Raw genomic sequence first — 13,355 nt, 5'->3', positions numbered from 1 at the left:
GCTGCAGTCGCTCCGAGTCGCGCACGCTATGAACTCCTCAGCACCAGCGGGGACTCCTGGTAGCGGCGGTGGCGGTGGTGGTGGTGAGGTTGGTGGTGGTGGTGGTGGCGGTGGCGGTGGTGGTGGTGACGTCGTGTCCGCTGGCGTGTCCTCCCTGTACCCCCCCGGGCACGGCTCCCTCTCCGGCGGCACCACCACCACCACCACCACGCCACTACCCCAGGCAGTGCTCTACCTGCTCATGGCTGCGCTCGTGGTGGTGGGGGTGGCCTATCTGATCGTGGGCCACCTCCTGCGGGACATTGCTCACGATCTTGTGGGTGAGTGGCTTCCGGTGATGCACCGCGTCGGAGTGATGAGCCGTGTCCCCCCCTCACCCCATTCCCCTAGAAACACATCGTGGTGTTTACACGCGTGTCTCTCTCTCTCTCTCTGTGTGTGTAGTGTAGCGGTTAGAGCGCCTGGCGACACGGGTTCGATTCCCGCTCACGGCCGGCACCGGTGGCGATTATCTGAGCCGGTTCCGGGCGTCTCCTAGGTCGACTCGGCCTCAAATGAGTACCTGGTGCGGTGCGTAAAAACATCGCCACTGGGGAGACAAAGGCGGCCGGGCGTGGTGCTGGCCACCCACCCCCTCGTGTGCCGTGCTGGCCTTCATAGGTGCTCGCTAACAGCACTTGATTTATCTGACTATGGGGAGCGGTGGTGCAGTGGTTTGCGCACTGATTTACGGAACGCGGCGAGCCAAACTCGATTTTCACTCACGGCAAAATGACAGTGGCAAGTCACATGCTTCCCCTAGGTGGACTCAGCCCTAAATGAATAGCTGACGCGGTGTGTGAACAACAACATTGGGAAGACAAAGGCGGCGGGCGTGGTGTTGGTCACCCACAACCACCGTACGTGCCACCCTTAAAGTGATCATTGCATTTGTGTGTATACATATGCGAGTACAAGCCTTTCGCTCGTCCTAGGACGGAAGCTGTAATATTTACGAAAAAATTGACCAGAGTATAATTGTATCGTGTGTAAATTTAATGGCAATGAATCTTGCACGAAAGTACGTCATCAAACACTTCACTGCAGTTCACTGTAGCGCTGTATTAATTTTCGATTTAAAGCTTTCGTGACTGCAGGGATTCATTTTCTTGGTTCTTTCGGTAAAGTCACGTAGAATGGAAATAATAAAAATAAAACATAAAATAATTCTCACGACGTTTCGGCCACAACGCAAGCAGCCGTCCTCAGGTGGAGAACAGGTCTGTCGAGACCAGAGTCAGACAGAGTCTTCTCGACAGACATGTTCTTCACCTGAGGACGGCTGCTTGCGTTGTGGCCGAAACGTCGTGAGAATTATTTGATGTTTTATTTTTATTATTTTATTATTTCCATTCTACGTGATGACTTTACCGAAAGAACCAAGAACACTGTATTAATGGCAGTGATTATTGCACAAAACTACGTCATCAAACATCTCGCTTCATGCCACTGTAGCATTGTATTTAACTGACCGTCAAATTGTTCAAATTCACTGCTCTGATACTTTATTCTCTTCTGCTTTCGGTGGCTGGGGTTTAAATAAATTGTAATTCGATACAATATCTGGAAAATCACCGAGAAATGTCTATTTTACCACAATGTAGAAGCATCAATTAGACTTGCCTTTTGTCTGAAGTGCTGAAGAAAATTTTACTTAAAACTTTCGTGGCTGTAGGAATTCATAATCTTTGGTTATTTCGGTAAAGTCGCGTAGATAGAAAAATAAAGTGAATAAAAATCATAAAGATAAAATAACAATAATAAACAACAACAAAATCACTAATGTAGACTGTAGCATGGTTCTTAATCGGAGTGAGTGTACTGGCAGTCTACAATGTAGACTTTAGCAATGGTTATTAAGCTGGGTGAGTGTACTGGCAGTCTATAATGTAGACTGTAACCTGGTTATTAAGTTTGGTGAATGTACTGGCAGTCTATAATGTAGACTGTGGCCTGGTTCTTAATCGGAGTGAGTGTACTGGCAGTTTATAATGTAGACTGTAGCAATGGTTGTTAAGCTGGGTGATTGTACTGGCAGTCTATAATGTAGACTGTAGCCTGGTTATTAGGCTGGGTGAGTATCCTGACAGTCTATAATGTAGACTGTAGCATGGTTCTTAATCGGAGTGAGTGTACTGGTAGTCTATAATGTAGACTGTAGCCTGGTTATTAAGTTTGGTGAGTGTAATGGCAGTCTATAATGTAGACTGTAGCCTGGTTATTAAGCTGGGTGAGCGTACTGACAGTCTATAATCTAGACTATAGCAATGGTTATTAAGCTGGGTGAGTGTACTGACAGTCTATAATGTAGCCTGTAGCCTGGTTATTACGCTGGGTGAGTGTACTGGCAGTCTATAATGTAGACTGTAGCCTGGTTATTAAGTTTGGTGAGTGTACTGGCAGTCTTCAATGTAGACTGTAGCCTGGTTCTTAACCTCGGTGAGTGTACTGACAGTCTATAATGTAGACTGTAGCCTGGTTCTTAACCTCGGTGAGTGTACTGACAGTCTATGTTGAGTGACATCACGCGCGTTACACACAAACATTATTGTCTCATTATAGTCTAAATATGTGCGGACTCCCTTTAAATCGATATCTGCGCCGGTTTGAAACATCCAGGCTGGCCTGCTTACGATCCATCTTGGGTTCAACCAGACTGGATTCTGTGATGAGCTCACAGACCCTTGAATGATCTGTCCCCAATCAGTGCGAGGATGTCACGCGGGCTGGGTCACGTAGCCCGCTCGAGCAGCCAACGCTTGCTCAAGCAGCTTCTGTTTGGCCAGATGGAGGGGCCAGGAGTCGAGATGGGGTCTGATACGGGGCACAAGAGAATGGGGAGCCGAGTTGACTTTGCCGGTACCCGGGGCAGCCTCTGTGAACGACGCTATTGAGCAGCAGAGGTCGCAAACGGGGTTTGATTCCTTACCCGTACTCGGCCGCACCAGGGTCGCAAACGGGTACCCGTACCCGACCGGGTGCTCGCTAACAGCACTTGCCCCTACAGTCTGTTAAGGCTACACGGGGGATATTTGTCTTTGTTTGTGTGAGTCAATGCGCGCGTGTTGCGGACGAGCGTCAACCCCGGACAACGCTCGAGCTCGTCGTTGTTTCGTCTCCACCACCTTGTCGCTGCTCGCTCCTCTCGAGCTCCGCTCATTTGAACCAAAATCATCGCGGGCGGTGCAACAGTCGAGCAGCCGCCCCCCGCCTCGACCCACGTTCTCTGCACCCCCCCCACCACCCTCTCCTCTCCCCCACCTCTCCTCTCCCCCCCCCCACCTCCCTCCACCTCTCCTCTCCCCCCACCTCCCCCCCCACCTCCCTCCACCTCTCCTCTCCCCCCACCTCTCCCTCCACCTCCCCCCACCTCCCCTCTCCACCCCACCTCACCTCCCCCCACCTCCCCTCTCCCCCCCCACCTCCCCTCTCCCCCCTACCCCTCTCCCCCATCTCCCCCCCCCACCTCTCCCCCCCACCTCTCCTCTCCCCCCCACCTCTCCCCCTCCACCCCCACCTCTCCTATCCCCCCACCACCCCCCACCTCTCCTCTCCCCCCACCTCTCCTCTCCCCACCTCTCCCCCCACCCCCCCACCTCTCCTCTCCCCCCACTTCTCCTCTCCCCCCACCCCCCCCACCTCTCCTCTCCCCCACCTCTCCTCTCCCCCCACCTCTCCCCCCACCTCTCCTCTCCCCCCACCTCTCCCCCCACCTCTCCCCCCACCTCTCCTCTCCCCACCTCCCCCCACCCCCCCCCCCACCTCCCCCCCCCCACCTCTCCCCTCCCCACATCTCCCCCCACCCCCCCCCACCTCTCCCCCCACCTAGCCTGGCTGTTCGGACCCAGCCGCAGGAAGCACGCCAGGGAGTCAAACCGGCCACGGTTCTGTGCGGCGTCATCGCCGCGCCGAGCGAGCCGCGTGGACTCTGCGTGTCTGGTGTCTGTCCTCCTGGAGGAGCGGCTCGCCGAGCCGGACCCCGAGCCAGACCCCGCCGAGGCTCCGCAGGTGCTCGCCAACGGCCACAGGGGAGGTCGCGGGCGGTCGAGGTCGGGGCTGGAATCTGGAGCCGGGAGCCCTGGCGGTGCGGGCAGCCACGGGTCACGGCACCTACCCACGTGACCGGTCCCGGCGTCAACGCGAGACACCAGCGAGATATGGACTCGAGGTCGCAGCACAACAACAACAGCAACAACAACAACAACAGAAACCACGTCCCTTATTTACCCAGGAAAGCGCCCCCCCCCCCGCCTTCCCCACGAATCGCAAGATGCTCGGTGGCGTCACGGTGGTGACGGTGACATTTGCAGTGATGATGTTGGTGGATGGCGGTGGTGATGTGGGCGAACGAAGACGACGCTGGTGACATGGGGGGGGGGGGGGGGCATTGTGGTGCTCATGTTGGTGGGTCGCGGTGATGGGTTTGACGGTCGAACCCGTTCAGGAGGGGTTGCCGCCACATGGAGATGATTTGGCCACAACCGACTTTGAATGAGCGAAGTCGGAGGCAGCCAAACCACGAGCGGGGGGTGACATTCAAAAACTCCGCACAGATGGAGTCAAGAATCCATCGTTGCGTGGCCACCACGCAAACCCGAGCCCGCACCACCTGAGCAGGTAACCTGCTGCACGCCGCTAACCCCCAACACGGGGAAATATTAGACCTATGCTATGGATGGACTGCTCCCGGCATGGTAACGTCGACTGGCTCAGGACTATGAGCAGGAGAATGAACGCCTCGGCACGTGAACAGCGCTCTCGAGTTTAGCACGCGGAGGGTTTTCGCGACAAATATTACACTAGTCAACAAAAACAAATATTCTGGCCTGGATTTTTGCAGCTGTTCTAGACTAATTTCAGGGTGCTGATTTCAAATCTGATCTCAGATTTGCTCTATCACATCTCATTTTAATGCTATCGGCATACCCCATTTTCATTGATTTTACCCGAAATTAACTCCGTCACTTATGATTGCAAGTTGTTGCGAGTCAGTGACTGCTTTAGTATTAAAATATGGTGCTGTATTTTTAGGATAGTGTGTTTATAATATCATTTTGTGTAGATATCCACATTTATTCAATATTTTTCTTCTGCAGTTTTTTTATTGAAAATGCAATATTTCATATCTCAAAAACCTGATGTGATAGACAAAAACTGATGCCAGATTTGGAATCAGCACCTCAAACTTGCCTTAAAACCGTTGGAATACCTTATGCCAGAAAAACGTGTCTTGACCAGTGAATTATCCACAAGGGGAGTTTCTGAGTCAGATCGCGTAAATGTTAGCGCGTCTTTTACCCTTCTATCTGGCAACAAAACTGACACCTTTTTTTACGAGGAGTCATGTTTGCATAGACGACAATACCTGCAGTCATAATCCAAACAAAAAACACAACTCTGATAATGTATGCACTGTCCTTGAAGTTGATTAGTCCACACCCGAGACAGCTTTCCTTAGAGCCTAGTCTCACATGGTGTTGGACCAGATGACGCCAAAAGGCGCACAACTCAAAGACAATGCACCATCAGAGTATGAGAGCTCGGGGTAACCTCATTTGCCATTAGAAAAAATATGATAATTGGTTTTTTACCCTTTCATCTGGCAACAAAACTAGTGTAAAAAAGGTGTCAGTTTTGTTGCCAGATTTTATCTTCTGGCAAATGAGGTTCCAATGGTGTAACCGCATCGTTAAACCCCGCCAACGCCTTGCAACTCAACCAAATCATCATCGACTCTCTCGGGTCGATAAAACGCGAACCCGCTCGTCACGGAGCAGGCGCTGTATCGGTTGCACTTCGCGATGGACTGGTCACCGTCGCGGGAATGTGGAATTTCCACCGCTAAGATGGGCGGCCAACAGAGACACGGGGAGAACGCCACGCGTTTGAGCAGTGACGCAAAGTGGATGGACGTGTTGTTGTTGTCACATCAGTCGGACTAATTGTCAATGCCCATTAGCTTCAGTGGATAACGGAATGCCCCATAGGGTAACGCGTTACAGATACTGTTCATATTTTCCACACGTTCGCAATCTACTGCTGGATGAAGGCAACCCCAACGCTATGTCGTCAATGGGGGGAGGTTTGACCATACTTCACCACGCTGGTCACTGCGAGGTGGCCGGCGAATTCAACTCGGGCCGCCGGGTTAAGAGCGCCGCACGCTAACCGCTGCGCCACCGCTCCCCCGTCTAACCATTTACATGGGATCCCAATAATGATCAACCAATCTCTTATCTGGAAACTGCGATTAGAATTGTTCGATTTGGTAATCATCAATTTCGTACATTATCATCACCACCCTAATCACCATCACTACATCATCATCACCATCACCACCATCACCAATCATCAGTATCGCCACATCATCATCAGCATCCCTGTCATCATCATCGTCATCATTATTTCTGGCATCATCAGCATCGCCACATCATCATCATTCCTGTCATCATCATCAGCATCGCCACATCATCATCATTAATCCTGTCATCATCATCAGCATCGCCACATCATCATCATTATTCCTGTCATAATCATCATCATCAATCCTGTCATCATCATCAGCATCGCCACATCATCATCATCATCCCTGTCATCATCATCAGCATCGCCACATCATCATCATCATTCCTGTCATCATCATCGCCACATCATCATCATTAATCCTGTCATCATCATCAGCATCGCCACATCATCATCATCAGCATCGCCACATCATCATCATCATTCCTGTCATCATCATCAACATCGCCACATCATCATCATCAGCATCGCATCATCATCAGCATCGCCACGTGATCGTCGGTGACGTCACCCGACGGTGTCTGCGCGTCTCCGTCGTGCAAGCTCGCGGCTTGTTGAACGCGCGGATTAAACAACAACAACAACAACAACCGGCACGGTGCGTGAGTCCACGCGGTGAGTGGTGTGTTGATCTCACATAGAGCCAGACCAGGTGACTCACAGAGCCAGGCCAGGTGACTCACAGAGCCAGACCAGAGTGAGTCACAGAGCCAGACCAGGTGACTCACAGAGCCAGATCAGAGTGACTCACAGAGCCAGACCAGGTGAGTCACAGAGCCAGACGAGGGCGACTGATGGAGCCAGACCAGAGCGACTGATGGAGCCAGACCAGAGTGACTCACAGAGCCAGACCAAGTGACTCACAGAGCCAGATCAGAGTGACTCACAGAGCCAGGCCAGGGCGACTGATGGAGCCACACTGTTGTTGTGTATTCCCCGCTCCCCTCCCCCACCCCCCCGTGGCGCCCCCGCGTCTCGCCCACAATGGGCAACTTCTTCACTGCTGCCCTCCCCCCGCTGCCTCCTCCTCTTCGTCGTCGTCGTCCGGTCGCGTCGCAGTCGAGAGCCACGGTGCTAACGGGCGGCGTGGAGTCTCGAGTCCCCTCGGTAACGCTGACCACACACCACGCGGACAACATACGAACAACATACGAACGCGCAGACAACGTAGACTGACTGACACACACACACGCGCGCACGCAATCTCTCAACAGCTGATAGTCACACGCTCGCACACACAACACACTCGCACGCAGACACCACGCAAACACACACACAACACGCAAACGACACACAAACAACATACAAACAACACACAAACAACACGCAAACGCCACGCAAACAATACACAAACAACACACACAACACGCAGACACACACACACAACACGCAGACACACACACAACACGCAGACACACACAAACACAACACGCAGACACACACACAACACGCAGACACACACACCCACACGCAGACACACACACAACACGCAGACACACACACACCCACACGCAGACAATACACAAACAACGCACAGACAACACACACACAACACGCACAGACACACACACAACACGCAGACAATACACAAACAACGCACAGACAATACACAAACAACGCACAGACACACACACACCCACACGCAGACACCCACACACACCCACCCACCCACACGCGCGCACACGCACGACCTCTCAACAGTCGACACTGGGACCCTGACGCTGCGATGAGCAGATTCCCGTGGATGGAGGAGCGCGCCGCTGCTGGGGTCGACTTGCCCGCGGGGATGAGTGGGGGTCCCGGGGGAGCGAGACCCCCTCGGTGGGGTCAGTGCGACCCCCCTTCGCCGGAGCAGAGAGACAGGATTGAGCGGCTTCGGACGGAGATGGTGAGATACGCTGATGATCATCATCATAATCATCATCATCATGATGGTCATCATCATGGTCATCATCATCATAATCATCATGGTCATCAGGATCATCATCATAATCATCATCATGATCATCATCATGATCATCATCATCATCATGATCATCATGATCATCATCATCATGGTCATCATCATGATCATGATAATCATGATCACCATCATCATCATAATCATCATCAGGATCATCATGATCATCATGATCACCATCATCATCATCAGGATCATCATGATCATAATCATCATGATCATCATCATAATCATCATCATGATCATCATCATCATGATCACCATCATCATCATCGTTGTTATCATGAAGCATCGATGTCGTCAATGTAATCTACATTATACGGTCGCACTCGTTACACACAGAGTGCTCTGACCACCTTGCACATCTCGTCAAAGGAGTAAAAGTCATCATCAGCATCATCATCACGCGAACCTCCGGTCAATCCTCGCAGCAGCAGCAGCAGCGGCGGCGGCTTCTGGCTGACCACCCAACAATAACGCTCGCCTACATCGCGCGCTTTCAGATGCGTTTCTGTGGCCGTCTGGAACGCTCCTCCCTTCCTATGCTCTTTTAAAATCGTCCAGATTGACAAACTTATTTTGTTTTTGGAACAGTTTTTGTGTGTGTGTTTAGTTTGTTGTCTGTCTGCCTCCGATTAGCGGTGTTGGGCTACTTACCTAGCGTAAGAAGGTAAACATAGACACAGATTATAAATCAACCGTCGTCACCACGATCATCGTTGTCATCCACTCATCATCTTTATCATAACACTGGTAAACAAAAACAAAAACATTTTTTTCTGGCCTGGACTTTTGCAGCTGTTTTAGACTAATTTCAGGGTGCTGATTCCAAATCTGATCTCAGATTTGCTCTATCACATCTCATTTTATGCTATCGGCATACCCCATTTTCATTGATTTTACCCGAAATTAACTCTGTCATTTATGATTGCAAGTTGTTGCGAGTCAGTGACTGCTTTAGTGTTAAAATATGGTGCTGTATTTTTAGGATAGTGTGTTTATTATATCATTTTATGTAGATATCCACATTCATTTAATATTTTTCTTCTGCAGTTTTTATTGAAAATGCAATATTTGATATCTCAAAAACCTGATGTGATACACAAAAACTGATGCCAGATTTAGAATCAGCACCCCAAAATTACCTTTACACCGTTGGAATACCTTATGCCAGAAAAAGTGTGTTGACCAGCGGATCAATGTATTCGTGTATTGGTTTGGCCATGTTTGTTTGTTGTAGTACAGAGTTAGACTGATGGCCTTAATCTAAGTTGTCTTGTGGTTGTTGTTGGTTGTTTGACTTGCATCCCACTGGAATTTTTGCACACAGCGTTGGTGTACGGTGCTTTTTTTCTGCAATATTTTGCTGTCTTTTCTTGAATTTTCTGTTTGCACTTAGTCACATATTCACTTTAAGATGTTTTTGTTCATGTTTTTGTTTGTTGCGGTTGCACCCGATTCAAGAGCCGAATGGCTCACAGGGCTATACCTAATACATGAAACTTGAGTGCCGAGGTGACGATGGCTGAGCGAGCCGTGTGGCTGCACGGCTTGTGCGTTTCACTTCCGCTCGAGCAGAGAAGTCAGCAACTTGCTGTTGCGAGCCGCACGTGGCGGCGGTGGCGGTGGCTCTTTAAGAGCCGCTGCTCCGTGACAGCTGTGATACGACGGAGCGCCGTCTCGAATTCACCACACAGTGCAACGCGGCTCTTGAAATATTGAGGGTTTTTGTTGGACGAAATTCGAAAAGAATGTCTCTTCTTGTTCTATCCACCAATAGATGCTTTTTTGGGAGGGGGAGTTAGATCGCGTAAATGAGTCGTGAAACCTGCTACCACCCGTAAACTTCTTCTTGGTTCTTTCGGTAAAGTCACGTAGAATTGAAATAATAAAATAATAAAAATAAAACATAATAAAATATTCATAATCAACGTTTTTGGGTTTTAGATCGCCGCGTTATTTATAAATGTGTCGTAACCCTCCACCACCCGACACGGCCAATCAGTAAAAAAGTGTCACGTTGACAAAGACAAATAGTTAACTGCTTTAGCCCAACGGTGTGTTGAAGCCATAACATTTACAATTTGAGTACGACGTTTCGCTGGTAATTGCATCCAGCATCATCGGGCAATTCGGCCACAACGCAAGCAGCCGTCCTCAGGTGAAGAACAGGTCTGTCGGAAAGACAGCGTCTGAATGGCCCGTAAACTGTTTACGTGACAATCCCTTACCAATTGGCCGTGTCGGGGTGGTGGTGGGTCTAACGACACATTTATATACTCTTTGGTTCTTTCGGTAAAGTCAAGTAGAAATAAAATAAATTAAATAATAGAATACGACGTTTCGATTGCAACACGTCATCATTATTTTCTCTTTCGACGTGACTTTACCGAAATAACCAAAGAGTAATTCCTGCAGTCACGAAAGCTTCAAATCAAGTTTGACACATTTATATATTTACGTGATCTAACCTCCCCCCCCCAAAAAAACCTCTTATGGATAATATTGGCCGTGAAAGCCAACAACTACCACCACCACTACTCGTTGTTAGACGGACTAAAATCATTGGCTGTGCACGTTGGGGGAAGAGTCGGACGGACCTCGCTTAGCTCTGCCACCTCTGCACACTGACAGGCGAGACATCTTCTGGACGTCTGCGAAAACTGCCGGGCCATCCTCTGTGAAAAGGAACTCCACAGCTCATCGGATTTCTCCAGCAGGAACAAAATATTCCGATGATTCCGATCTCCTCCGTGTTGCGTGGGGCCAGGGAGGCCGGACACGCGGGGCCGTGCCCTGCCGAGGCCGAACGTTTGATCGAAGCAGTTTCCCGATAATATTCTGAGGTTTTTTTCGGTAAAGTCACGTAGGTAAAAAAATTAAAATTAATAAAAGTAAAATAAAATAAAAATAAAATACCACGACGTTTTTAAAAACAATTTTTACCTACGTGACTTTACCGAAAAAACCTAAGAATATGAATCCTTGCAGTCACGAAAGCTTCAAATCTAGAGTTTCCCGATCGTCAATACCGTGCGGAGGAGCCGTCGCCTAGCAGTGGATCGAGAATGGGCGCGTAAACAAACGAGGGGCAGGCGGGGGGAGGCAGGCAGGCAGGTTGTTGGTAAACGCGCGAATGCAAAAGCATCGCACGCGGTAATGTAAGCTGCGACCTTTCCCGCGATGCGTGCAGAGGGCGTATAACTCGTGCATCCATCAGCGCGCCCTACCGTGAATACATGCTGCATGCGTGCGAAATCAATCGAGTCCAACTTGTCCTCCACACGGCCTGTGCTAGCGAGCACCTGTCGGAGGTCGGTACGTGGCACACGTAAGGGGGCGGAGGGGGGGGTGGGGTATGGCCGGACTACAAAGATAAAGGCCACCCGTACAGCTCTACCAGGCGGTTAGGGGCAAGTGCTGTTTGCGAGCAGCTATTGAGGTCGGCATTGCGTGCCCAGCGATGTTTACAGCTGAGCCCAACCCAGGTGAGGCATGTGACCGGTCCAGACGGTCACCACAGATGTTAGCCATACACGAGAGTCGAACTCAGGTGGCCAGGTTCGTAGTTTTTGGGACAAATGTCACCACCACAACCGGTGATGGTCCGCTCCACTGGTGCCTGTCCCCCGTGTATTCATGCCCCCCCCCCCGTCCCCCCTCTGTCCCCATGTCCACCCCCCCCCCCGTGTCTCCAGGCGACCGTGCGAGCGATGGACGTGGACCTGTTCCAACGTTTCACGCAGCTCCTCGACGAGGTTCGCTCCCTGAGGCTCCACCTCAACCACGAGTGTGCTTCCTCCTCCTCCAGCAGCAGCAGCAGCAGCACCAGCAGGAACAGCATCATCATCAGCAAGAGCAGCATCAGCAGGAACAGCATCATCAACAGCAGCAGCGTGGACGAGCCTTGCGCCTCGAGCCCACGTGATTCTGCCGAGCCTCCTGAACTGATGACACCACCTCCTCGACCACCGACTCCTCCTCATCATCGCCACCGCCTCCTCCTCCATCGCTGCAGGGACAGACCCCGATGCCTCCATCTGCCCAACAGCTCCCCGCACTCGCGGGAGACTCAACCCACGGCAGCGACGGTGGACTCGCAACGTGACGAGGTGACCCAGGACGACGGCGACGATGTTGGCGGTGGTGGCGGCGGCGAGCGGCCGGGCGATCGGGGGTTGACGCTCGGCTCCACCGGGAGCTCCGATTCCGACGACTCCGCCTTGCGCTTCCACGGCCCGCTGCCGAGGCTGAGGATTTGCGAGACTCCCGCGGAGGCGAGCAGCGCCGAAGAGGAGGACTTACAGGAGGAGGACGGGGGAGAGGAGACGATGGGACGAGGGAGCAGAGCCCTCCTGCCGCGGCTCCCCGTAGTCCCCGGAGCGCCGGTGGCGCGCGGGGGCCACGGGGGGGACGGGGGTCACGGGGGGGACGGGGGCCACGAGGGTCACGGGGGTCACGGGGGGGACGGGGGAGGCGTCCGCGTGGTGGTCGGCTCGGCGCAGCTGCGCGGCGAGGGCAGCCGAGGGGAGCGTGGAGGCGGCAGGGCCCCGAGATTCGGGGGGCGCTGGCGCTGGCCGGGAGAGGGGGCGGACGCGAGCTTCGTGTAGCGCTGGGCGCTCGGCAGAGTTCGCAAACGGGTTTTGATTCCTGACCCGTACCCGGCCGCACCAGGGTCGCAAACGGGTACCCACCCGTACCCGTACCTAGCCGGGTACGGGTAGCCGGGTAGGGTACGGGTATCAGGTACCCGTACCCGTAGGTAGCCGGGTATCGGGTAGGGTACGGGTATTGGGTACCCGGTTGCGACCTCTGGCGCTCGGTGGTTCACTCGGCCGGCCAGCGACTAACTCCACTGCAGCGCCACCCGCTTCGTTCACTCCGTCGGGGCAGCCACAGGCGGCCACCTCGCGTCTCTTCGCGCACACAGGGCGGACGCACGCGTCGACAAAGGTGCCTCGCGTAGACGACTCCTGGGGCAAGTGCTGTTTGCGAACACCTATTAAGTAATGCCCACAAGGGGGTGGGGGTGGTTGGTGCGGCTAGCGCATAG

General features: G+C 52.3%; 2 protein-coding genes across 2 annotated transcripts; both read left to right on the top strand.

The window, feature by feature from the left end:
- Positions 1–239: 239 nt before the first annotated feature.
- Positions 240–4,307, top strand: SMIM44 (small integral membrane protein 44). The gene is made up of 2 exons (XM_061565681.1): positions 240–320; positions 3,869–4,307. The coding sequence occupies exons 1-2, from the start codon at positions 242–244 to the stop codon at positions 4,159–4,161; spliced, it is 372 nt and encodes a 123-aa protein (XP_061421665.1). The 5' UTR covers positions 240–241; the 3' UTR covers positions 4,162–4,307.
- Positions 4,308–4,340: 33 nt separating this feature from the next.
- LOC133350741 (uncharacterized) lies at positions 4,341–12,912 on the top strand. The gene is made up of 5 exons (XM_061565456.1): positions 4,341–4,656; positions 7,402–7,449; positions 8,044–8,230; positions 12,001–12,721; positions 12,779–12,912. The coding sequence occupies exons 3-5, from the start codon at positions 8,069–8,071 to the stop codon at positions 12,910–12,912; spliced, it is 1,017 nt and encodes a 338-aa protein (XP_061421440.1). The 5' UTR covers positions 4,341–4,656; positions 7,402–7,449; positions 8,044–8,068.
- Positions 12,913–13,355: the final 443 nt, after the last annotated feature.

This window comes from Lethenteron reissneri, chromosome 4 (assembly GCF_015708825.2).
Source record: "Lethenteron reissneri isolate LAM-NWPU_2019-01 chromosome 4, ASM1570882v1, whole genome shotgun sequence".
In the NCBI taxonomy this organism is placed as follows: domain Eukaryota; kingdom Metazoa; phylum Chordata; class Hyperoartia; order Petromyzontiformes; family Petromyzontidae; genus Lethenteron; species Lethenteron reissneri.
The sequence above is the reverse complement of the archived record's forward strand: the minus strand, read 5'-3'. Positions and strand labels throughout refer to the sequence as shown.